Source organism: Artemia sp. Qi Xiang Cuo, chromosome 2 (genome assembly GCF_049724085.1).
Source record: "Artemia sp. Qi Xiang Cuo chromosome 2, ASM4972408v1, whole genome shotgun sequence".
Classification (NCBI taxonomy): domain Eukaryota; kingdom Metazoa; phylum Arthropoda; class Branchiopoda; order Anostraca; family Artemiidae; genus Artemia; species Artemia sp. Qi Xiang Cuo.
This window is the reverse complement of record NC_142795.1, coordinates 31,012,278-31,036,312: the sequence shown is the minus strand read 5'-3', so window position 1 is coordinate 31,036,312 and position 24,035 is coordinate 31,012,278. Positions and strand designations below refer to the sequence as shown.

General features: G+C 34.3%; 1 protein-coding gene across 2 annotated transcripts in view; it reads left to right on the top strand.

Moving 5' to 3' along the window:
- LOC148955136 (uncharacterized) overlaps positions 1–12,674 on the top strand; it is a 431,876-nt gene extending 419,202 nt beyond the window's left edge. For both annotated transcript variants that reach the window (XM_089100529.1, XM_089100520.1), the window contains 4 exons: positions 1,076–1,312; positions 7,652–7,768; positions 8,124–8,251; positions 10,080–12,674. In XM_089100529.1, the coding sequence (XP_088956655.1) occupies positions 1,076–1,312; positions 7,652–7,768; positions 8,124–8,251; positions 10,080–10,257 (660 nt within the window). In that variant the 3' untranslated portion in view covers positions 10,258–12,674. The remainder of the gene's footprint in view (positions 1–1,075; positions 1,313–7,651; positions 7,769–8,123; positions 8,252–10,079) is intronic.
- Positions 12,675–24,035: the final 11,361 nt, after the last annotated feature.

Below are 24,035 nucleotides of genomic sequence, written 5' to 3'. Positions count from 1 at the left end.
TGACTTTAGGAAAAAAATGAGCGTGGGAGGGGGCCTAGTTGCCCTTCATTTTTTGTTCCCTTAAAAGAGCACTAGAACTTTTAATTTCCGTTCCAATGAGCCCTCCCGCGATATTCTAGGACTACTGGGTCGATACGATCACTCCTGGGAAAAAAACAAACGCATCCGTGATCTTTCTTCTGGCAAAAATTCAAAATTCCACATTTTGTAGATAGGAGCTTGAAACCTCTACAGCAGGGTTCTCCGATACGCTGAATATGACGGTGTGATTTTCATTAAGGTTTTATAACTTTTAGGTGGTTCTTGCCCCTTTTTCGAAAATCAGCCAAATTTTCTCAGGCGCTTAACTTTTGATGGGTAGTACTAAATTTGATAAAACTTATATATTTGAAATCAGCATTAAAACCTGATTCTTTTGATGTATCTATTGGTATCAAAATCCTGCTTTCTAGAGTTTCGGTTACCATTGAGCCGGGTCGCTCCCTACTTACAGTTCGTTACCACAAACTGTTTGATTACTGAAACTGTAGAAACATGATTATCAGTACGGTGCTATTCAGGATCAAGTTTATTGCATAGTATTTTTATAAAGATTTCTCATAATGCTAAAATCTGATATTTCTATGTATATGAATGAACCAAGTTACAATAGCTTAGATATTTCTGTATTTGTTAAATCACTCTTAAGATGTCTTTGGTTGCAAATTGACCTCACATTTTTTAAATGGAATAAGATAGTTATAACCAGAATCACAACCTCCACATTCAGTCACCTTACTTGGGGAGTCTTGTATTTCTTTTGTGGCCTGTGTCTAGATTTGGAACAATTTAATAGCCAAATTAGCCATTGTTTTTATGCAACAGAATTGGGCTGCAACTTAATAGGACGAAGATGGATTCCCAGTTTGAGCACTGCTGGAATAGGAATATTTTAAATGGACGTTGAAAATATATTTCTCTTAAAACTTAGACGGCCACCTTTAGATTTTGGCTTGCCAAACTCTCCACTAACAAATATTGATGCAACAGAAATGTGTTTAAAGACAATTACTTGACAATTTCTGTTTCATTTTAGATTGTGATGAGAATTAAAGATTCCCCAAGTGAAGTCAAACTTCTTGTTGTGAATGCTGATGCGGATGGATATTATAAAGCAAAGGGGATTCCGTTAAGCAGCAAGCTAAGTACGGTGAAAGTCCTTCGAAACACGGAAACGAGGCTTGAGATGAACGGTTTGGCTTTGAAAAAATCAATATCTTTGAATCAAATCAATGAGCGGAGTAAACCTCGGCCTTTGAGTCAAATATCAGTGGCAAGTCATCCCTTTTCTTATTTTTTTCAAAAACAAAAATGAAGTTCTCTTTTCTGTTCAAAACAATTCTTTAAATTATTTTTAGTGAACATTGCAGGAACGTACCCAAGGGAACGTACCCCCTGAAATACAAAGTTTTCCCGAAAGTTTCTGGGCGCTTCTAATTTAGCATATCAAATAAAACGTTTTTTTTTCTGGCCAACCAAATTCTGTAACTTAATTTTAGTGAACTTTGCAGAGGCGTATCCAAGGGACTTCGGGACCACCCTCTCCCCTCCGTCTCCAAAAAAAAATACAATCTTTTAAATTTTCTGCGTACTTTTAATTCAAACATCGAATAAAAACTGTTTTATTTGTTTTTTGTTATTCTGCCACAATGTTGAACGATAGGCTTGTTACCTGTCCTTGTAAAAAGATTCATCAACTGAAACATCGATTCAAGTGCCATCGATAGAACCTGAAGAATCTTTATCCTATATCCTTCCACTCACTCCCCAAAAAAATTCTGATTAAATGCCTGGAACTTTTTTTTTTATCTTGAATGCTACAGAGACTTGGGTAATAACATAATTTCTGAACATTAAAAATATTGTTATTTGTCAAAAGGTAGATTAAGGTTAAGCATGATTTTTCTTCAAAACTTGACGAATTATGTCTCTCTTCGTTCTTTTTTTAAAATCTTTTGCACCGATCAGTACTGTCAGTGTCTTGAAGCCCACTCTCCATCTGGGCAACCTATTCTGGGTCGCTTGCGAAGTACTACGTCTGTTTGAAGTTTAAACAGTTATTTTAGAAGCTATTAGCTGCTGTATTTTCCTTATATAATCCAGTTCAATACTCTTCCTCACTTCACAAATTAAAAGCTGGTTTATATTACCACGGACTCCTCCTTAGCTCTTTTTGCTAATTATGGCTTTTTAATTCACCATCAACTAAATATCTGGATTCCAATTCCAAATATTTAGAGTAACTTTACTGTAGTAAATTAATTGTATTTAGACTTTAATTTAATTTCAGTCTAATTGAAACATCTATACAAAAATTGATGATCTATAATCGTGAATTTGGTTCAACACCTAGAAGCTTGAGATTAAAAAAAGAAAAAAAAATCAGCGTGTGCTTCCTTTTTCTTCTAAAAAAATGGCAAAGAATTCTTTGGGTGTCTCGATTTGACGCCACTTAAAAAGGCTGATTTTGCTAAACTCCTCTAAATTCATCTTAACATGAGGTGTATACGCTATGTAACGTCGCGGAAAAAAACCTCGCACCAAAAATATTTTGTGACAAACATGACAGTGCTTTAGTACAGTTTGGATTTCTTGACTCGAAAACATGTTAACAGTTAATACTGTGCGAAGTTAATACAGTTAATACTGTTAAATCACATATGATAACTTATTGATTGAGATAATTCTTGGTGTAGTCCGGGAGCCACTAAAGCGTATCTAGTTTATTTCTGAGTTGAGGTGGTCAGAAAGACACAGTCAGTTTGACAATAGTTTCCGACTATATCGACCACGCTGAATCCGAATATGGGTGGTGGCAAAGTTGGAGGTCACGGCTTGACCATGTAAAAGCAAAAAAACACCCTTTTTAGGCCTATAAAACGTGTACAGACTGTTTTTTTTTTCTAAGGTTGTACCCCCCCCCCCCGATTTAGTGGTGCGACATCTCATTGTGGTCCTAATATAATCTTCACATAGAATATGTTAATTTTTTTCCGGTATTTTATATAGCCCAGGAGCTATAGGCTAACATTTATTAATTTTCCCCGAAAATCTCAAAATTCAAAGTTTCATTTTCAACTAAACCCCGTATCTCGGACCTTTCTATAATTTTTGTGTTTTTCATTCTTTTCCAGAATTTACCTTTCGTGTTTAGCTTCACATTGCCGTAAAGTTCAAAGCTTAAACTTTTCGGTGAAGCAGTGAAGAAATTTTTGAAAAGTATAAGCCAAAAATATATGCAAAAATAAACTTTTCCAAAATGATTAAGTAAAACATGTTTTATGCTAGAATATAACGCCCAATCCGAACTTGAACTTTGCTTTTCAACCAAATATCAACTTTTTTTTCTTAATTCAAAATGTATTTACAATGGTGACTGATTTTCAGTTTATCTGCTGATAATAATGGGACAATGACAGTGTCCCTACAAATTCTAAGCCAAGAACCTGCCCTGGTTATTTTCAAAGATTGCCCTCTATTAAGCCAACCTTCCAATATAGTTGTGAAAGATTAAGTGATTGTGAGTGTTTGAAAACATTGTCTTTGTCACGTGTGCAGTGGGTAACATCCCGGAAGTACTATCAACAACAACAACAATTTTGTGAACTCGGTTGCTGATTAAACTTGAGGTTGGTAGTGTGATTGAGAAGCTGTACTGTTAGTGGTTAGAGCTAAGAATAGGAACTGAACGAGGCCTAATGCCTGCCTTATGTAACTATGTAATTTCATGGACAGGTAGGCTAAATAACTTTCAGATTGCTGGAAATGAGTAATAGGCTTCAAGATCAAAACTCAAGGCCATGTTGGAATTAAGAATGATTTTTAATCTCAAACTGTCTGAAGAACATATTGTAGCATTTCTATGTAGATTTGGCGTATACTGTAATTATGCTAATTTAGAACAAGGATTTTTTAGGATTTATTAGTCTTGATGTTACTGAGACCAACTTAAGCAAATCTACTGCAAATCTGTTATTTTGGATATCCAATGCCAAATGCTGAGTATATCTAACATTTGGCATAGCCTACCCTAGCCTACAGTTAGGGATATTACTTGTCTTATGTACTACCATCAACATAATGTACTACTTCACCCCTGCAGTAGTACACCATGGGATCTGTACCTCAGAATTTGAGTACTACACCCCACCATCAGTACTACATTAAACATGGCTTAGGTCCTACTATGCTATACATGGAGTAGTACACTTGGTTAGACATAGGTCTAACCTATGTCCTTAAACGTATTAAAACTTCGATCGGTTACCAAGTCAAGTTTTCTCGACTCCATTCGCACCTCTGCAAGTTTGGAAAGTTGGCCTAGCGAAGTTCCGATTAACACGGTCACGGGAACTGGTGTGGTGGTAGATTTCATGCTAATCCGGTCGCAAGTCCCAGACAAAACCGAAACCGTTGAGACGATTTCGAAACGAATCCTTGCAAGGCTCTTAAATCTACTCCCAAAATCTACAACCGAGCTGCATATTGTAGCTGATCGGTATGACGGATTGTTCAGCCTTGTAAATATTTTCGAGACACCTATTGTTCTAAAAAACAGCAGTTGATTTCATAAGTGAAGACGAAATACAGTGATCAAGAGTTTTATCGTTGGGAAGAGCAAGGTGCTAGAAAAATAGATTATTTTGCTTATGCAGTGAAAAGGTAAGACAAGACTTATCGAATGTATTTTTGAATTATGGAGCCATGTTTGTCTTTCTGAATTAAGATTTACCGTTTACCTCTCTGGTTGATTCAGTGATAGAATGAAGGTGCTAAAGCTGGTCCCATCCAAAATGACTTTAGAGCCGAACCCGGACTACGAAGCGAACTTGTGCAGCCCACATGAAGAAGCAGACACGCGTGTTGTTCTCCATGTTGCCAAATGCTAGAGAAATGGATGTTCCCAAGTAATTGTTGAAGCAAATGACACAGACATTGTTGTCATTTTATTACAGGACTATCGCGAAATATTCCTCTGCAGGTGTGACCCAGACTTTGAACCCGAGCTCTACGTTCAATTCCGTGACAAAGTCTTTCCGATCCATAAAATTGTGAATAGAACATCGTGGACTGTTGTAGAGTCAATAGGGCTGCTACATTGCATTAGTGGATGTGATACGGTCAGTTTTTTCTTTTCGAAGGGCAAAAAAACATTTGCTACATCTTCTGTTAAATCACAGCTCATTCACGAAATTACTGACCTTACTCAAAGACTGAAGAGTTATATAAAAACAATCAGTACGCATGAGCCCAATCTCTTACGTATCACTATAAAATTGACTGTATTGATCTATAGGAAAAGGCTGTCCAAATTTGATTCTCTTAGTGACTTCCAAATTCATTTATTTCCCAGAAAAAAGAACTTGAACAGCTTACCCCCATCAGATGGTTCTTTCGTATCTCACGTCAAGAGAGCTATACTTCAGTGGAGCATTATTCTTCAGGCTGTGATTCTTAAGCCCTATATCTTCAACCCACTTGAGTTTGGCTGGACCCAGTACAACATTTTAGGAGTTAGTCCAGCGACTTCAGCGCTGACCCCCTGGCCTCCATCTGTCAACAAGGCTTCAACCTTTTGTTACTGTAAAACTGTGTGTGGTAAAAAGTGCCCTTGTTTGAAGATAAGGCCATGCGAAATTCTTGGCGCATGGGATGGGCGATGTGGTGCCGATAGTGACGATTCGGACAAGGATTAGCAGTATTTTTTTTGTATGTTTGAGGAAAACCATTGGGATATGCGGAAGTTGCGTTTTGACAGGCTTTACCTGTAGCTTTACTTACAGTGCTTAAAATAATAAACACTCTTTAATCAGGTTTAAGCTTTCAGCTTCTGTCGATCATGGTTCTTCCGTGTCCGTTTACTACCTTGCATATCTCTGTAGGTTCATTATAATCTGGATTTACAACTATATTTGCAAGGAAATCAGAGTTTATAGCAAATTAAATAGCATATAGCAACTAAAGTTGGAAAACGACGACCAAGTCAACACTACCCTTGGACTCGGCGTCAAAATTTGTCATAAAAACATGTCCTGTAATACCATTAATCAAAAAAAAAAATTAGGCCTACAAATAAGTAATTAGCCTATAACAAACGAAGTTAAGATTGGGCTGCAATGTCAAAGTTCATATTTGGATTTGGCATTTAATTATAGCATAAAAGATGTGTCGCGTTATCATTTTGGAAAAATGTATTTTTGCATATACTTTTAGGCCTACACTTTTTCAAAAAACTCTAGACGGCTTCACCAAACAGTTCAAGCTTTGAACTTTACGGCAATGTAAAGCTAAATACGAAAGGTAAGTTCTGGAAAAGAATGAACAACAAAAAAATATTAGAAAGGTCCGAGATACGTGGTTTAGTTGAAAATGAACCTTTGAATTTTGAGAATTTCGGGGAAAATTAGTAAATATTAACCAATAACCCCTGGGCTATATAATATATCGGAAAAAAATTAACATATTCTATGAAAAGATCATATTAGGACCAAATTGAGATGTCGCACCACTAAATCGGAGTGGTACAACCTTAGAAAAAAAATAAACAGTCTGTACACGTTTTATAGGCCTAAAAAGAGTGTTTTTCGGCTTTTACAAGGTCAAGCCGTGATCTCCAGCTTTGCCACCACCCATATTCGGATTCAGCGTGGTCGATAGTCAGAAACTATTGTCAAACTGAATATGTCTTTCTGACCACCTAGTTGTCACATTATAGTGGTCTGGCTCCCGGACTAGTGATTAGAATTTGACAATATAGAGCCATTCTCAAATCAATCCCTTAATAATAAAGAGTAAAGAAAGGGTAACACGTCAGATCCCTAGGCAGAGCCCTATTTAGATATTTGGTCTATAGACCAATAATCTTTGCATTATTGTGAATAATCAGGAGTAAAAAAGGGCAACACATCTAGGCAGAGCCCTACTTAGATATTTGGTCTACAGACCAATAATCCTTGCATTATTAAAAGTTCAACAAGTTGTAACATGTCCGGCTTTCTACTAATATGTAGCTATAAATCCATTGTCTCCAAAAGCTCACTTGCACAGCTTGATGCCACTGTCCCTGGGATGTAAACATCATATCACCGCTGGAAGGAAATTTCTAAGACTATTTGACCGCTTTGATTAAAATGAATATCTTAAAATTTAGTCTGAGTCCGTTTGGGCTGGGGAGGGGGAGGAGTGACAAAACGAACAAAAAAAAACATTTAGGTGCCATCCGATCCATTTTGTCACCAAAAACGGCTTTTTATCTCAAAATTTACAGACGATAGAGCTCCCTTTCTCGACTTTCTACGCTTAGTCGTTAAAAAGTGATTATGTAAAGGGACAATTATCAAAATGACTGGACAAATATTTATTAATAATGAACGGTCAATAGAGTTATTAAAAAAGAGAGACTCTAAGTGTCCTTTACGTAGTCACTTTCTACTAGGTCTACAGGATTGTGCAGACTACGACCAGTCTATTGACAAAGCTGTTACCGCCCACTTCATATTGTCAAGGGTGTTATAAATTCTAAGTATCGATCTTTACAGCACTCTTAGTTCTTACTTGCTGAGTGTGCTGAAATATGATGGAACTAGCCATTGAGGCTTCTTTCTTTTTCCAGATTAACAAAAAACCAGAACTAGAGGTGGTACACTTTGCTGATAGAAAATCGAAAAACTACAAACTCGTGGCAGTGACTGTCAATGACAGCACAGTTTTTATCCATAAAGACCAAAAAGTGAGTAGTATTCCTTTTGTGGATTCTTGTATGTTAACCAAGTAATGAATATTCACATTAAACAAAAATATTTAAACTTCAACATAGATATGAATTTCTGGTTTATTTCTCCTCAATTTTCGAATTGCAGTGTCTAAGTATTTTGTAATTTCCATAAAACATAAAAATAATTGAAGTAAACGTCACGTGGAATTATTGTTTCCTAACATAGCACGGATATATTTCATTTAAAAATATATTTGCAATAATGAAGCGACATATTACCATTTTTTTAGCTGCACTAATGCATATGTACGAACCTAGATGTGCCGGTACATTCCTATAAATTTATTGAATGGTCTTCTTCTTTTTTCAGAAATCCAAATCACTGTTGCATCAATGGGACTTGAACTGCGTGAGGTGTTTCATTGGCCATGACCCAAATCGGAAACAAGTTACTCCTTATTCCATAACCATTTTTCCGGTCAAAGAAAACTTAAAAAGGTGAGAGATAACAGGAGCATATACTGTTGACAAATAGCCCATTTATGTACTAAAAACAATGGAAAACATTGTCAACCATAAAGCACAATGTGCAACATGATTTTGCGGGCAAAAGAGCATAAAAAACAAATCGTATTTATCCCTAACAATGAGTCATCGACTTTGATAATTATCATCCCCAATAATCAACAAAAGCGGCAAAAAAGGGAAAAAATCAAAAGTGCTCGTTAGCAAAAATCTTTTGAGAATGTCTGAACCTTCAAAGGAACGTCCGGAAATTTCTCTGACTGCCTATTAACAAGCAGATTGGAGAGTATTTTCAAAAAGTGAAATAGAAACGATACCACAAGTGTGCGCATAAAAAAGGTGATTACGTCGAAAATTAATGCAAACATAACTATGAAATATCGTAAGAGCGAAGTTGAGGAGGTGGCAGCGACCCTCGTATATATAATAATTCCTGTTCGTTTTGAGTTTCAATGTTGCTCCTTACTTCCAGTAGTAAAAATTGTTTGTTTCTTTGTTTCATTACCTCAGAAAAATTGTTATTTAAACGACTAGGCTGCTAACACCCATCTAGAACGTGGGCGACATGCTCAACCCCTAGATTACAGCTGAGGCAGGAGTAATCCGCATCTGAGATAGGTCCTTTTCTTTGAAAAGCCTCTATTCTATTTCTTACATGGTTGACAAAATTTGGTTTGAAGATATATATATATATATATATATATATATATATATATATATATATATATATATATATATATATATATATATATATATATATATATATATCATACACTCAACTCCTCTTCTAACAGAAAATTATAATTAAGAAACAAGTGCATAGTCGTATTCCGATTCCTATTATTGTGAAATATATAATTATTTGGGTTAAAGGGGGAAATACCAGGCTGTTATTATTTGTTTGTCTCTATCTTTTATTGCTTAACGTTCTGCCTTATACTTAAGCAGCGTTCACATGCGTGTCTAGCTAGAACTTCATGTCTATATTACCATTCACAAGAAGAATTCAGTGCTTAGCTAAAACTACAAATTTAGTTTCAAATAGATTATTATTGTCATTTCTAGCCAATCAATTGAGCTTATTAAGTAAAACTTTCAAAATTGTAATTCCCTATTTTTAGTGTCACAAGATAATGGATGAGACAAGCCAAACAATTGTCTTGCTGTGCTTCACTATTATGTCTGGCGTTGCATATTTGCCTAAAATGAAAAAAACAATTAATGAGAAAACAAAATATTAAATTTCAGTTTAGAAATGTAAACATAGATGATGAAAATAGTGGAACTTGACACATTCTAATTGGCTGTAATCAAAAACCCTAGACTTTGAGTTCTAGAATATTGACCTGGAGGCTTAGCTTTAACTTGTCTAGCCAAGCACCAAATTTGACTTGTGAATGGCAGTTGTCTAGACATTGATATCTGGCCAGAAACATGTCTAGACACGCATGTGAACGCTGCTTTAACAAAGGGACTAGTCAATTTCAAATTTTCTCAGCTTGTCTCATTTTTTTTTTTTTTTTTTTTTTTTTTTTTTTTTTTTTTTTAGTCCTGTAGTAACTGTAGTGTTGAACTTTTTTGCGTTCACATTCATTCCCGAGGAAATAGCTTTGTTTATTATACTAATCACAGTTACAATAAAAAGAAAGTTTTTAGCAGTTGCTAATTCATTCTGGATCTATTTTTCGACAAGGATAACAGATCTTCATTATCTAATCAGTAACTAATATCTTCATATTGCTTCTGCATATGAAAGTAAGTTGATCAAGTTAGTAAACACTATAAGTTGTTTTGTTTATAGGACTAAGGACACGCCGTTTTGTGGTTATACACTGTGTGTGTATTCAGAAGATGAGATGCTAAGATGGTACACTCTGCTTATGAATAACGGACATATGGATACGGTTCCAGTATTTCATTGGTTGAGCAGAACATCAAAAGGTTCTTTACAGCGTGGAAAGGCTCCTGTTTATGTTTAAATACTTTTTTTTACATTTAGGCATCATTTTTTGCCACCACTATTCCACAATACTCTTTGGCACAAGGGCTTGAAACATCACGTAACAATGATTATCTTGATAATTTGTCGAAACTCATTTATCACCCATAAATGATACCGTTTAAGGTATACTTATTTTCTGTTGGAATCATTATTTTACATACTGGTTACTTCAAGAACAAGACCACTTAAAATTCAGGCATATCTTTTTAAGTATTTTAAAGTATTATTTAACTATTTTGAAGTTCTAATGTCTGTTGTTTTTAATCCCATTTGAGCTCTATAAATGTATGGTACGAAGTGTCTAACTTTTAAATTTTTTAAATCACCAAATAATGGTAAAACTATCAAACTCTTACGTTAAAACTTCGTGTGTATGCATACATCTTCTTTGTCTTTTTTGTAACAAGCCTCTCGCATTTATCATGTCAAAGGCCCTCATGATATTTAATTTCACTTGTTTGTTATATTCTGCCAAGAATCTAGAGAGTTACAATAGGTTCTTAGTCGGCTTGATCATGCTCTCCCTTCAGTTTCTATTAATTTCGGATCCAGCGACGATCTGACAAAACAGAAAAATAGTACCGCTTTTTTGACAGCAACAGAAAATGAGAGCTCAATTTCATAACAATGCTTAAGGTAGCCTAGTAGCAGTACTAAATTTCCTCAATGTCTTCATGTTACTGCAAAATCAAGGAATGTAATTTTCTACTGCTTTTCCTCATTTTTACCACCAAGCACATGTAAAATTCTTACTCAACCGTGTGAGGCACAATACCTCATTGCTACAAAAGTAAGCTCCCGCTCACTAGGAAGAAGCTAAAAAGGATTTAACCTTCGTCTTAGAGCTCTCAAATTGTCACTCTATTGGGAATGTAAAAAATGTCCGGAAGCTCATTTATTACTGTGGTAAGTGGCTCCTGATCTTGTGGTAAGCACTCCCAAAGACCGTCAGAAACTGACGACAAAAAACTTGTTGCCAGTCATCTTACAATAACCAAACTATCAATATCAGCAAAATTACATTGAAAAACCTGAGATGATTTTAATTTCCTGCGGCTTGAATGTACATGCACTTGACTATTTTGAGAGAAACCAAGAAATAATCACGAGCTAATCATTTGAGCCGAGTCTTCCAAAGAGTATGTATCCCTAAATAGTGGATTAAGGTATGGTCTACCAAAAATTAAAAAACGCATAGAAATCACAAAATAGTGCTGCTTGCTATCCACGGTATTCTAAGGTCTTTGCTTAAAAAACTAACTCCATTTGTGTGATTAAATTGCCAAATTTACCAGTGTGACCACTAGAAGGTATTACTTATGGCACTAACATTATTGACATTTTTCTTCTTTTTTAATCAAATGGGGCAGTCCTATGTTATTTACGTTATTAATAGTTTTCGATTCCTAAAAGAGTTACCTTTGACAAAAAAAAATCCAATTTATTCGGATTCCTATTCTCTGTGTAAGCATTCTGGGAGGGAGGACGGGGGATGGAGACTTAACTAGAGCTATTTGCAAAAAAAAAAAAAAATCTTTCTTAATGGACTTCTGATTTTGTTTATGCTGAATCTACTAAGTTTTGCTGATATATTCACATTTTATCAACCGAATACATCTCTCCTCTTGAATTGCGTTTTTCTTCTGTCACTTTAGTTGTCATATTTATACCCATCTTTTCTGTTTTGTCTTGTACAATTCCAATAAATTTACGATAATTCCAACAAGAAATCTATGACAATTATTATACAATTCCAACTACTTAAATGAAGAATCGAATAAGCTTTGAGAGAAAACTGCCTTCACAAAGGGCTTAACACGAAGAGAAGGATGGGAACACAACAATTTGGGCAATCTTGTTCTCTCACATCTATAAGAAGTCCTTAATAGAAGGCAATTGTTTTTTTTCCAAATAAGCGTTTAAATATTTCTAGTGAAAAAACTATAGGCATATGCATGGGCATGTAAAGTGAAATACGCCTGTTTGTTTTGCGGTTGTTAGAATGCAGTCTCTTTTTCTTTTACTACATTGACTAAATTGTCATTTTCGTTATCTTGTTTGCTTACGTGGTCTTATAACCCATTTCATCATTAAACATGGTATATTTCTGATGTGTTCTAGGCGAAATATTTAGATGTTATTCCGTTTTCTGCTTTTATTCTAGCTCATTGTTCCTTACCTTACTCACGTCAGTTTGAATTTCATACTCGACTGGGGTGGTAAATCTGCATTCTGCTATTAATTTTCTGCCTGCATAATTGTTTTGAAGTTTATTCAGATTTGAAATTAGTCATATAAGATACTTTTTAGGCGTTGGCAGCTGACAAGTGTTCCTGTGTTTAATAGACCCCTCCTCCGCACTACTTTTATAGAGAAAAGTATTAAATTATTGCAAAAAACATAGTTATTCCGAAACATCAATTAGCAAATGGATGCTCCCTCATCCCCGTGTTTTGACTGAAAACTGTCCCTATATTTGTCAGGAATGATGAACTATGGTCTGTTTGGCTTTAAAATCATTAATCAATGGCGATGATCAGGTTCACCGATTTGCTGTGAATAACCAAATCAGATTTCATATTGACACATCCTTATGCTCATTAACCTATGATACACGTAAAACCTTATAACTTACTTGCCACTTAATAAAATATCACTAAAAATAGTGAGTTGGTAGTTTTGTGGCACCGTTCCATTAAGATATTGTATCGCTTTTCAGCCACGTTAGGTAACGATAAGAACTTGATTATATAATAGAAAAAGTTTATTCACTAATATATCTTTAAACTAACACGGACATGTTAATGCTAAAAAAAAGAATTAAATAATGCAGAGTTGCAAAGAAGTAGAAACAATTCTTTTCTTTTGTTAATTGTATTGCTTATTATAATAGCGCTTTTTTTTGTTAAGAAAATCTTCTGGTTAAGTTTTAATTCCAGAACATTCTATACCATCAAGACAACTTGTAAACTAAATGACTTGTTTGAATGGCTGTATTGAATGTATAGAATGATTGATTATATAGTATAAAAAGTTTATTCGCTAAAGTATCTTTAAACTAACAGGGACATGTTAATACTGAAAAAAAAGAATTAAATAATGCAGAGTTGCAAAGAAGTAGCAACAAAAAAAAATCCAAAGTAGCAACGCTACTTCAAGATGGACACAATAAGATGAAAAAGTGACATTAAGCAATAAAATGAATAGTTGAATAATAAATAAAATACTGCACAACGGAATAAAAATATCTATTCATTGCAGAAGTGAAATTCTACTAGCATTCTTTACAGCCATTCAAACAAGTCATTTAGTTTACAAGTTGTCTTGATGGTATGGAATGTTCTGGAATTAAAACTTAACCAGAAGATTTTCTTAACAAAAAAAAGCGCTATTATAATAAGCAATACAATAAACAAAAGGAATTTTTAATGAAAAGTTGGAATAAATAAAACGAAAATTTTGGCACACTTTGCATAAAATCAAACAAAATCTTTATAAAAGATTTAATTCTTATTAAAGAATAACCATGGACTTTATCAGTAACATAAGGACTATAGAAATACATGCTAAATGTCAACTGAAATTTATTAATAGAAAGATAAAAAACCAGTGGTTATCAATCGTTGTGTACTGATCAATTTATCAATGCCAAGAAAAAATACTTCATTAAATTTTTTTTTCCTCATGTCAATTCTTAACGAAACTTGCTCTAACAAAATAAGATATCGTATTAACTAAACGATTATAAGTTTCAAAAAGAACTCTACACAAAAAATACATCAAACAGCGTAAGCCTTGCTGAACAAAATGCATTATACAATGAAAGTTATATTGGGCCTTGTATAGTTTAAAGAAAAAAAAGCAAGAAAATGAATCTGTGCAGAGCATAGAGAATTTTGAGTTTAAAGATGCAAACCATATAAATTTAAACCTTGAATTATGGCAAAACCATCATAATCAAATGCCAGACTTGGTATATGTCAACTATGTTATGTAGCTATTTTTAAAATTCATCATGTGACCAGAATTAAAGTCCATTCACCAAACTAATGAATTAACAAGATGTGCTTCCACTTTTTTGGTTCCTTGCGGTTTCCTTTTCTATAAGGTTTTCATCCAAACAAAAGACGGTTCGGATAAAACCTTCATACGCGTTATTTTACTCTTTTTTATCCCAGTAAATCTAAGGAAAGACTTTCTATTATTGACTAAAAAATAAATCCTGCCAAGCAAAAATACCCCCGTAAGAAAGTATGGGGGTTTGAACCCCCCCCCCTAAAATACTTGTCTGACTCGTACAAATGTAACAAAAATGAATATAAACAAATTTTTGAAGTGTTTTAAGTTTTTTTAACCCCCCCCATCCCCCCGAAAAAGATCCTCGATACGACTCTGCGCTGGCTACAAGATTTTTGTAAGCAATTCATTCCTTGCATAGTAAAACCATAAGACTATGGAAAGAATAGTCTCGTAAGCCTCTAATTCATGCAATAAAACACAAGTAAGTTCTTAAACTGCTAATTCAAAAAGTTTTATAACAACTTACATTTAATAACAAACGATTTGAACGTTTAATGGGTAAAAAGTACATATTAGTACATATAGCCTATAAAGTACTATAAAGTACATATAGCCAACCATATCACAACCAATGAAACAAACAATCACTAATCCAACCTAAAAAGAGAAATTAAATTGTTCAGACCAAAATAATGATCGTTAAAGATCTTTCAGATGACACAACACAGAATCAGAGTAAAATTTGATCTCAGAGTCACAGCTCGTATTCGGGATAGAAACATCAAAAGTAACATGTATAATCCTAGAAGTATTTATATAGAGGAAAATTGGAGTACTTGACACGGTTCTATACCTGTGATGGCACCATCGCCTACAGAATGCCATCTAGGAATCAAATGATACTTGGGTAACTTGATTCATAGATGGCGCCGGCATACTTTTTTGTATAACCCACGTGGCTTTCAATATAGAGGCTAACAAGGGCTTTCCCCGTGTTCAATAGACCTTGTTGTAATTAGCTGCAATTACGTATTCAATAAGTGCAATAACTAAGCTCTACTGACCGCCGTTTGAACAGCAAAATAAATTTTTCGTGCGTAATTTCAAAGAAATGGCCAAAAGGCTTGGGTCTAGTAGTCAAACTTTCCCCATACCTTTATGTTGTTCCCATTATATAAAATTTTTTAGCACTTTTGAACCTAATTCTATAATTTACTATTGAATGGCAGAAGCTACAAAAAACAATCTATATAAGCTTATTGAGCGCAGCAGGTGTGTTTACTATGATTTTCGAAATACTTGTAGATGATTATCAACGCGGCATTGCAGCTTCTAAAAGAAAAACTGGAATATGAAATAGTGATGGAACTGACAACACTAAGCCATATTTTTTGTATCAGCACACACCTTAGTTAATACTCGGGACAGTCCCAAGTAGTACTACTTGGGAAATTTTCCAAGCACCAAGAATCTTTGATCTTGAGTTGTTTTTTTCTAAGTTCTAACGCAGTCCTATACTTTAAATTTATATTTATGCAGCCTCCAAACCAGTTAAAAGTTTTGGATACATACCACCAAAGGAAGCGCGGGGTTTTCGCTACTTTTATTTGCCGTATGTTGGAGTATCCTGTGTTTACTATCCATTGCTTCATCTTAAAATTTCTTAAATGAAACGAATTTATTTTGTGTTTATACAATTTATTATTTAGGGATATTGTTTTTAGCTTCCCCCGTGTTTTCCTTTTCTTCCATGAACGCTCAATTTCATTCTTGTTTCTCTCTTTCCCATCACTACTATATTTCATATTTAGCAAAACTTCTACGTTCAGCTTTTTTAGATACGTCACATAAACCATGACTCCGATATTCAGCTTTATATAATTTCTGTCCCAACCCGGTCCCTTTCTACTTTTCATGATAAATTCTGTTGACACTCTGACTAAAAAAAAGTCTACCTCTTAGTTTATAAACTTAGTTATAGACGGAAGGAAGAAACACCTCACCCTTAAATTAAGGAGCCTTGAAACGAGCCTAGGAGATGTTTTGTCAAAAAATCCAAACAGAAACAGGTTGAAATATGTGGCCTGTCCAAAGCTTCTCTGCAAGGATCACCAAACTTCTTGCATGAAAAACTGTAGTGAAGATATGGTCAATATCTTAGTTGTGATGGGACACAGGGAAATCCCTTTGGTAATCTTGTGCCTAGGGTAATACCTCAGCAATTGGACAGTGCCTGTTTTCGGATATCCAATGCGTACATAAAAATATATATAAAAAATAAATAAATCAAACTTACATTTATTTAAGAGTAAAATCATATTAGTCATTTTTTTCTGCATTTAAACCTAAGAAATGTTACCCTAACAGCCTTGCATATTTTAAAAAACCGCTTTCAGCCACATTCCTCATATCATATACATGTTATTTTTCATTTATTTATAAAAGTACCAAATACAAGCAAAAAGAAGTTTGTAACTCTTTGATGACTTTGATTAACTAAGCACTGGAATAATAGCCCCCCCCCCCAAAAAAAAACGAAAGTCCTGGACACGACTCAAACGATTATACGTCAGTTTCTATCTCCACCCTCCCATTGCCTCTCCCTTAGGTGATACAATACGATTGCTCCTGACTTAACCAGGAGAGTAGAATTTTCAAATTTCCTTCTAATAAAAGCCCGGAATAATCCATGGGAGAAATAGTGAGAAATTTCCCGCGGGGAAGGGGAAATATTTCGTGGGGTTTTTTCGGGGGCAGGATAAACGCCAGCTCCCGGAGAAAAGACGGCATGAATACAAGATTTATCGGAGACGTGGAGTTTAAAATAAAAAGAGGATATTGAATCTGCTTTGGTCCTCCACATTGTTAAAAATCCAGACCATGTAGTTCTTTTTGATGAGACAATTTTAATATTTGAAGCAAGTGGCTTTCCACATTCTTTTAGGAAGGCAATTGAAATTTTTAAAAATCCATATATAGAGACCTTGCTTTAAATAGAGATACTGGAGATATTCCTATTAACCCAAGTTACAATAACTTAAAATTAAAAGATTCAAATAAAATGTTTTCTCAGCTTAAATTGAGATCGTCATACCACAATTTTAACGATAATTGGGCTAATAGACAAGCTAAGTCAATCACTAAGCAGAGAATTCTTGCCCAATCTAACTGGTGAATAGTCTGTCATTTATTCTGGTTTAGCTTTTTGGTTTGTTTGATTTAGTCTTTCTTCTGCTTAGTTAGAGTTAAATCACAAGGTTAGTTTCCTTCATTTTTTACCATTGAAGACAGCTGGGCTGAAGTCCCTGCCGAAATATCTGCCTCTATCATTTTCGCTTTATTTTTGTCCACTGGCTGACATTACCCTCATTTTTCTCGGCTATTTCATTGAATTTTTTTCTTGCTTATCAATCCTGCTTTTAGCCCTTTCTGTCTTTAACAGTTCACAGAACTAATGTAATTTTATTTCAACTAATATTTCACCATTCTAAAATTATAATTACTTGTACTATAATACACTTTATCGTTCTGATAACAAAAGACCTAAATCAGACAGACGATCTTTTAAAACGGGGGACAGCTATACACAAAACAAATCCATATTCAATCCTTTTTCTGCAAGCCTCTTCGCGCTTTTGTATTCTGAAAATTGCAAGGCGTCATAAAATACGTAAAATAGGTAAAATACCGGTAAAATAGATAAAATACGTAAAATATGTAAATTATGTAAAATACCAATTTTACGGGGGTCTATAAAATTACAGTAAAATACGTTAAATACCCAATTTTACCGTGATCAATTTTACCAGTTACAACACTATTTAAAACCTAATTATATTAGGTTTATTTGTTTGTTTATTTTTAAAAATATTTTTTTTTAAATAAATGAGGTGTCAAATGAAACAGGACAAACAGTAGAATACAACAATATCTGAAAATAAAAATCTTAAATTTTTACCATTTATGTCATTCGACCCCTTAAACAAAATAAGCATTTTGGCTTGTTTTGCGTAAGAAAAATAAATAAGTAAAATAAAAATATAAAGAACAAGGTAGCAATTTTAAATTTACACAATCACATAATGTACAGATTTTTACTTAGTGTATCATATTCTACATAATAATCCAATTTTTTTTAAATAAAAAAAATACCACTGAAACAGTAAAAATGATAAAGCGGATAAATTTTTCTTTAAAAAAAAAGTTCAGTAAGATAGACACAGAGTACATGATTCTTATAACAAAATCCTACGCTAAAAACAACCAATAATATCCAATAGTATACCATATAAACAAGCACCAATTAAGGAGTATTTGCCCACCCTCCCCTCTCCTTTAAGATTTCGAAAAATAACATTTTTTGATATTCTCAATGGAAAATACTACGAAAACAAACAAAATTGCCCCCACCCCCCCTTGAAAATCAACCACCCCCCCCAAAAAAAATATAAACAATAGTTGGTCCTACTGGCCTGGCCGTATATTGGGTTTTAAATGTAAACAAGTTTAGCAACTTCCTAATTCATAAAGCAAAATACAAGTAAGTTGCTAATCTGGTTCTTTTTTTTATTCAAATTCTTTTATGACAACTTACATCTGATAACAAGCAATTGGAGCTTTTTCTTGAAAAAAAAACATTCATGATGACCATCCGACCATAGCAACCATATGCCGCCACCATTGGTATGGATAGATATGCCAAACTCCGAAAATCAAGCCTAAATGGAAAAAAACAAACTAGTTCAATATACAATAAAAACCGTCCAAGATCTTCCAGAAAACACAACAGAAATTCAGAATAAAAATTTATCTCAAAGTCTCAACTCGTATTCGGGATAAGAAACATCATAAGTGATATACGGAATTATCTGATTACTGACAAGGGCGGATCCAGGATTTTTTTTTAGGGGGGGAATAGGTTGATCCGATAAACTTGCGTTAGGAGCAAATTTAATTAACGCAAACTTGCGTTAATTAAGTAAATTACACTACTTCAGACTACGTTAGAGGGGGGGGCCTGGATCCGCCACTAATTACTGATACAGTGTCCTTATTAAAAAATTTATAGTGCACAAAAAAGACAATTAAGTAAACTAAAAAGAAGCTGCATTTGAAAAAAAAAAACGTGAATAAATCAGAACGGAATAGAGGATCTTTGGTAAGATTCTTAATGACCAGGCGTTTAAACATTCCGAAAAGTACTTCTTATTAAAAAGAAAGTTATTCAACGGCGTTGCTAATTAAATGCATAAGAAAATTAATCTCATACTGGGCGGGGAAAAGTAAGAAGAGCCAAAGGGAGAAATAACTGAAGCAAGAAAATGAGCTGCTGTGGAGGACAGGAAATTTCGAATTCAATAACGTGAATCGCATGAATCTTAAGCCCTTGACTACGGTATATCATTCTAATAAATCGCCCGATTTGGTTTGCATCGACTCTTCTATGTGATTAAATAAAAAAAAAGTTTTTTCAACTGAAAGTAAGGAGCAACATTAAAACTTGAAACGAACAGAAATTACTACATATATGAGGGGAGGTTTCTCCTCCTCAACACCTCGCTTTTCACGCTAAAGTATTTTAGTACTTTTAAAAACCTTCTTATGGTTCTAATTAAACGAACATAGTGTTTCAGGAGTCTTTCTTAAAGAACTGGGACAGGAATTCAAACTTTAGCGTAAAGAGCGAGATGTTTAGGAGGGAGCATCCTCCCCGTATACCTAATACTTTCTTTTCGTTTGTTTTAATGTTGCTCCTTAATTTCGGTTGAAAAAACTTGTTTTTTTTTATTTAATTTCTGATCGTTTTATTAAATGATGTCTCTAAACCCTCCTCCCCATGGATTTATTCTCTAGACAATCCAATCGTGGTGACAATTTACCGCGGATAGTTAACCCTTAACATCTCCACGAGTAAAATTGAGTTGGCACAGAGAAAGCAAGACATAAGAAAACTTCGTTTAGGAATTCTGGCAAATTCCCCCTGAAAACGTCCTTCTCCGTGGAATCCCGCAGCAGAAAATCCCCCCCCCGACCCGATAAATGTATGCATACTTCCCAATAGCCAAAACTATACGTAAACATCGGGCAAATTTTGCAACTTAAAGATCTTTCCCCGGGGGTTGTGGCGGGTCATGATATCTCCAAAGGTATATTTATTCGGCCTTTCAACTATGCTGAACAAAATGGCTAGTCTAAAAATTTTGATCGGACGATTTTGAGAAAAAAGGGCGATGGGAGGGGGCCTAGATGTCCTCCAATTTTTTGGCCACTTAAAATAGGTACTATAACTTTAAATTTCCGTTTGAATAAGCCCTCTCCCAATATTCTAGGGCCGCTGGGTCGATACGATCACCCCCGAAAAAAACAAGCACCCTTGACCTTTCCTCTGGCAAAAAAAATACAAAATCCCACATTTTTGCAGATAGAAGCTTGAAACCTATTCAGTAGGGTTCTCTGAAACGCTGAATCCGATGGTGTGATTTTCATTAAGATTCTATTATTTTTAGGGGATGTTTCCCCTTTTTATTGAAAATCAGGAAATTTTCTCAGGCTCGCGATCTTGTAGAGGTAAGACAAAACTTAATGAAATTTATATACTTAAAATCAGTATAAAAAGCCGATTCTTTTGATATATCTGTTGGTATTAAAATTCCATTTTTAGAGTTTTGGTTACTATTGAGCTGGGTAGCTCCTTACTTACAGTTCGTTACCACGAACTGTTTGACCAGCTTTAACAGCCTTTCACAAAACTATTGAATCAAGCAGTTCCACATCCACTTCACGAGCCCATTCTATACCTTTACTCGGACTTTTCTAATATATAAGTATAATTCCTTCACTACTTTGACCTTTTGGATGTCATCTGCTCCTTCTAGGCTTTTAAGCCCTCTTTTTATCACGGCAGAAAAACAATACTTTAACAGATTGTGACAAGGACAAAAAAAATACTTTACCAAGGAATAGGCTTAAGCTGAGAGATGCAAATACACGCACTGTTTATAGCATAACGGTCCAAATATTAAAAAAAAACTTCGGAAATAACAGCCTTTCTTCAACTTTCTCTAGCTTTCTGACCCAGTGCCTGAACTCAAGACATAGTATGGGCTTGACAATTTGTTTTAATTTTTCATGGCAGATATTCATAGAGCAGTGTTTATACTGATAACTATTCAGATGGACCATGAAATCCATTTGATTTCACGGAGAGGCCCTTTGGCCTTTCATAGATGTCACTTTTAAGAATGGTACAATAAGATAATTAAATTTACTTATTCCTACAAGTCTGATTCTTCAAATTGAATCCTAAGTCATCTTTCTCTTACTTATAAGTTACCGGATTCGGTTCAAAATATGTCCACTTATTCACCGTCTTCCCATCGCTGTTCTAGTAGTGAGCAGTTTCTAGTTGGATTTGGTCCCCACCCAGGTGAAGGTTTCTCTATTTCGCCCCAATAGCTAGAACACATAGGATTCTGAACACTAATTTTTAAACATGTTAATATTTTTTAAAGAAGTTTTAAAAAATTGAGTTAATTTGAATTTTTTTCTGACGTGTAATAATTGATTTTAAATAGTGTTGCGCTCAATTCTGCTTTTGGCACTTAACCGATCTAAATGTTATTTGGTAAAACCTTGTAGCAAACCAATACCTCTTACACCTTACAGATGAAAATTGTTTTCAAATTTCATTCATGACAAATTACTCTAATTTTCCGGTTCGAATCAGTTTCCGATTCGAAGTTTTTTTCTTTTTTTAGCTTTTTTTGCAGTTGCTATTCCAATGAAGACTACTACTAAATTAAAGTCCTCACGAATTTGAGATAAACGTGTCGTGTTTTAACCCTGTACCCGTATGATATTATATATATAAAAAATATAACCTGGCAAAGGAAAATAACTTACGTTTCTGATAAAAAATGCCTTTGTAAAAGAATTGAAGAACAAAACTGATTTGATCCATCTGACTGTAAGTATTGAGTGAATCATAGATATCAACCTCAGGAAATCGATCCTAAAAAGGTAAGGACCAAGACTTGTTTCATTGGAAACAAAATCCACAGACGCTCTTGCAAGTGACCGCCTATAATCAGATTAAAGGTTAGTTTCAAAATAATAACTCGTATTATTGCTAAGGAACATCATATGCATATGTCTAAAACTGATGATATTTTTGCATCGATATTTTATCGACATCATCGATACATGAAGGAGATACTTTTGTTGCAACCATTTTTTTTTTATCTTCAACCAATATTTACAAGTGTACCCAATCCTTTGACCACAGTAATAGTGCGTTATTCTTATGTGCGTTTGTATGTCTTGCGAGTTTTTTTAGACAAAATAACATGGATAAGTATACTTGAGGATACGAGTTCAGATTGGCCAAAGCAACTATGCAAATTAATTAGATATTTCTGAGAAGCCTATACCGACCCACCCCCCTCTCGCAGCAAATGCACCATAAAATTAGCAAGATTCAAAACTATAAAACCATTACCAAGTTCAGGCTGCAGGGCTATAAAGTCGCAAGTCAATCATGTTACAGATTTTAATTGTTTAGGCTATTTAAGGTTTCGAGACCAGGGACTTTGTAACGAAAATGATTTTAACAAAATCAAATCTAGACCTATACATTTTTCAAGAGACACGATCATTACTTAAAAAACATTTATTTTCACAACTCGAGTTAGCATTTAAATAAAATCACAAATTCAGCACTGCAGCGTCTGCATCATGAAATATACAGTGCTATATATTTGTCAATGGATACGATCATTAATCATTGAACCCATGTTCTTACTGCTCGACTTAATAAAATTGTAAATTTAGTTGTGTAACTTCAGTACAGTAAGATATCCAGAGCTGAATATTTTCCAGAAAATAGTTCAAAAATTTGAAGCCTATTATAAATAACAAGAATCCTTTAATAAAGATATAACTGTAATAATGCAATATAATTAAGAGCTATAAATATAAAAATAACGAGAAAGCCTACAAAATAAAAAATAACAAGAATATTGTAAATAAGCATATAATAAATGATAATAAGACTAAGAATACATTTAATTTTGAGAGATGTACCAAATAATATTTTTAAATAATTGAATAAAAAAATAAGTGTGGATTTATGCATTCGTTAAGAATAGACGGTTTTGAGACTATCTTTCTTTTTAGTCCCTGGAATATCTTACTTTCCCGTAAGTGTTGAGATCCCTATGCTCAAAGGAGCTGAGAAGCCTACTTTTAGAATAGCAGATTCAATTAACTCCTTACGTTGCTGAGTATTTAGTAACTATTCTGTAGCAGGAGCCTGAATTTCACTTTAGCGGACCATTCTTCATAACCATTTTAAATGGATCAAACTTGGATCAAGATCAAGAGTTTCGGCTGTTCACCCTTTAGAAGTCAAACTATAAATTCAATATCTTATAAAACAGTATTCAAATTAAGATTTATATTTAAAAAGGAAACTGTGACTCGCTTGAAAAATAGGTATTAACACGCCCCAGGTAAAAAAAATATACCCAGATGAGGTTTACTGCAGCTGAATTAGAAGATCAGCAGCAGCTGTAGGAAATTCAGTTATCAATTCTTCTTTTCAATAATTTTTTGACCGTTTCTTTGTCGTACAACCATCCAGCCACTAGAAAATTTAAGTTATGTCAAAACAAGAACCAGAAAACGAAATCCCCCACTTTCCAGAAAATAGTCATCAAAAACGCTACACAGCACAAG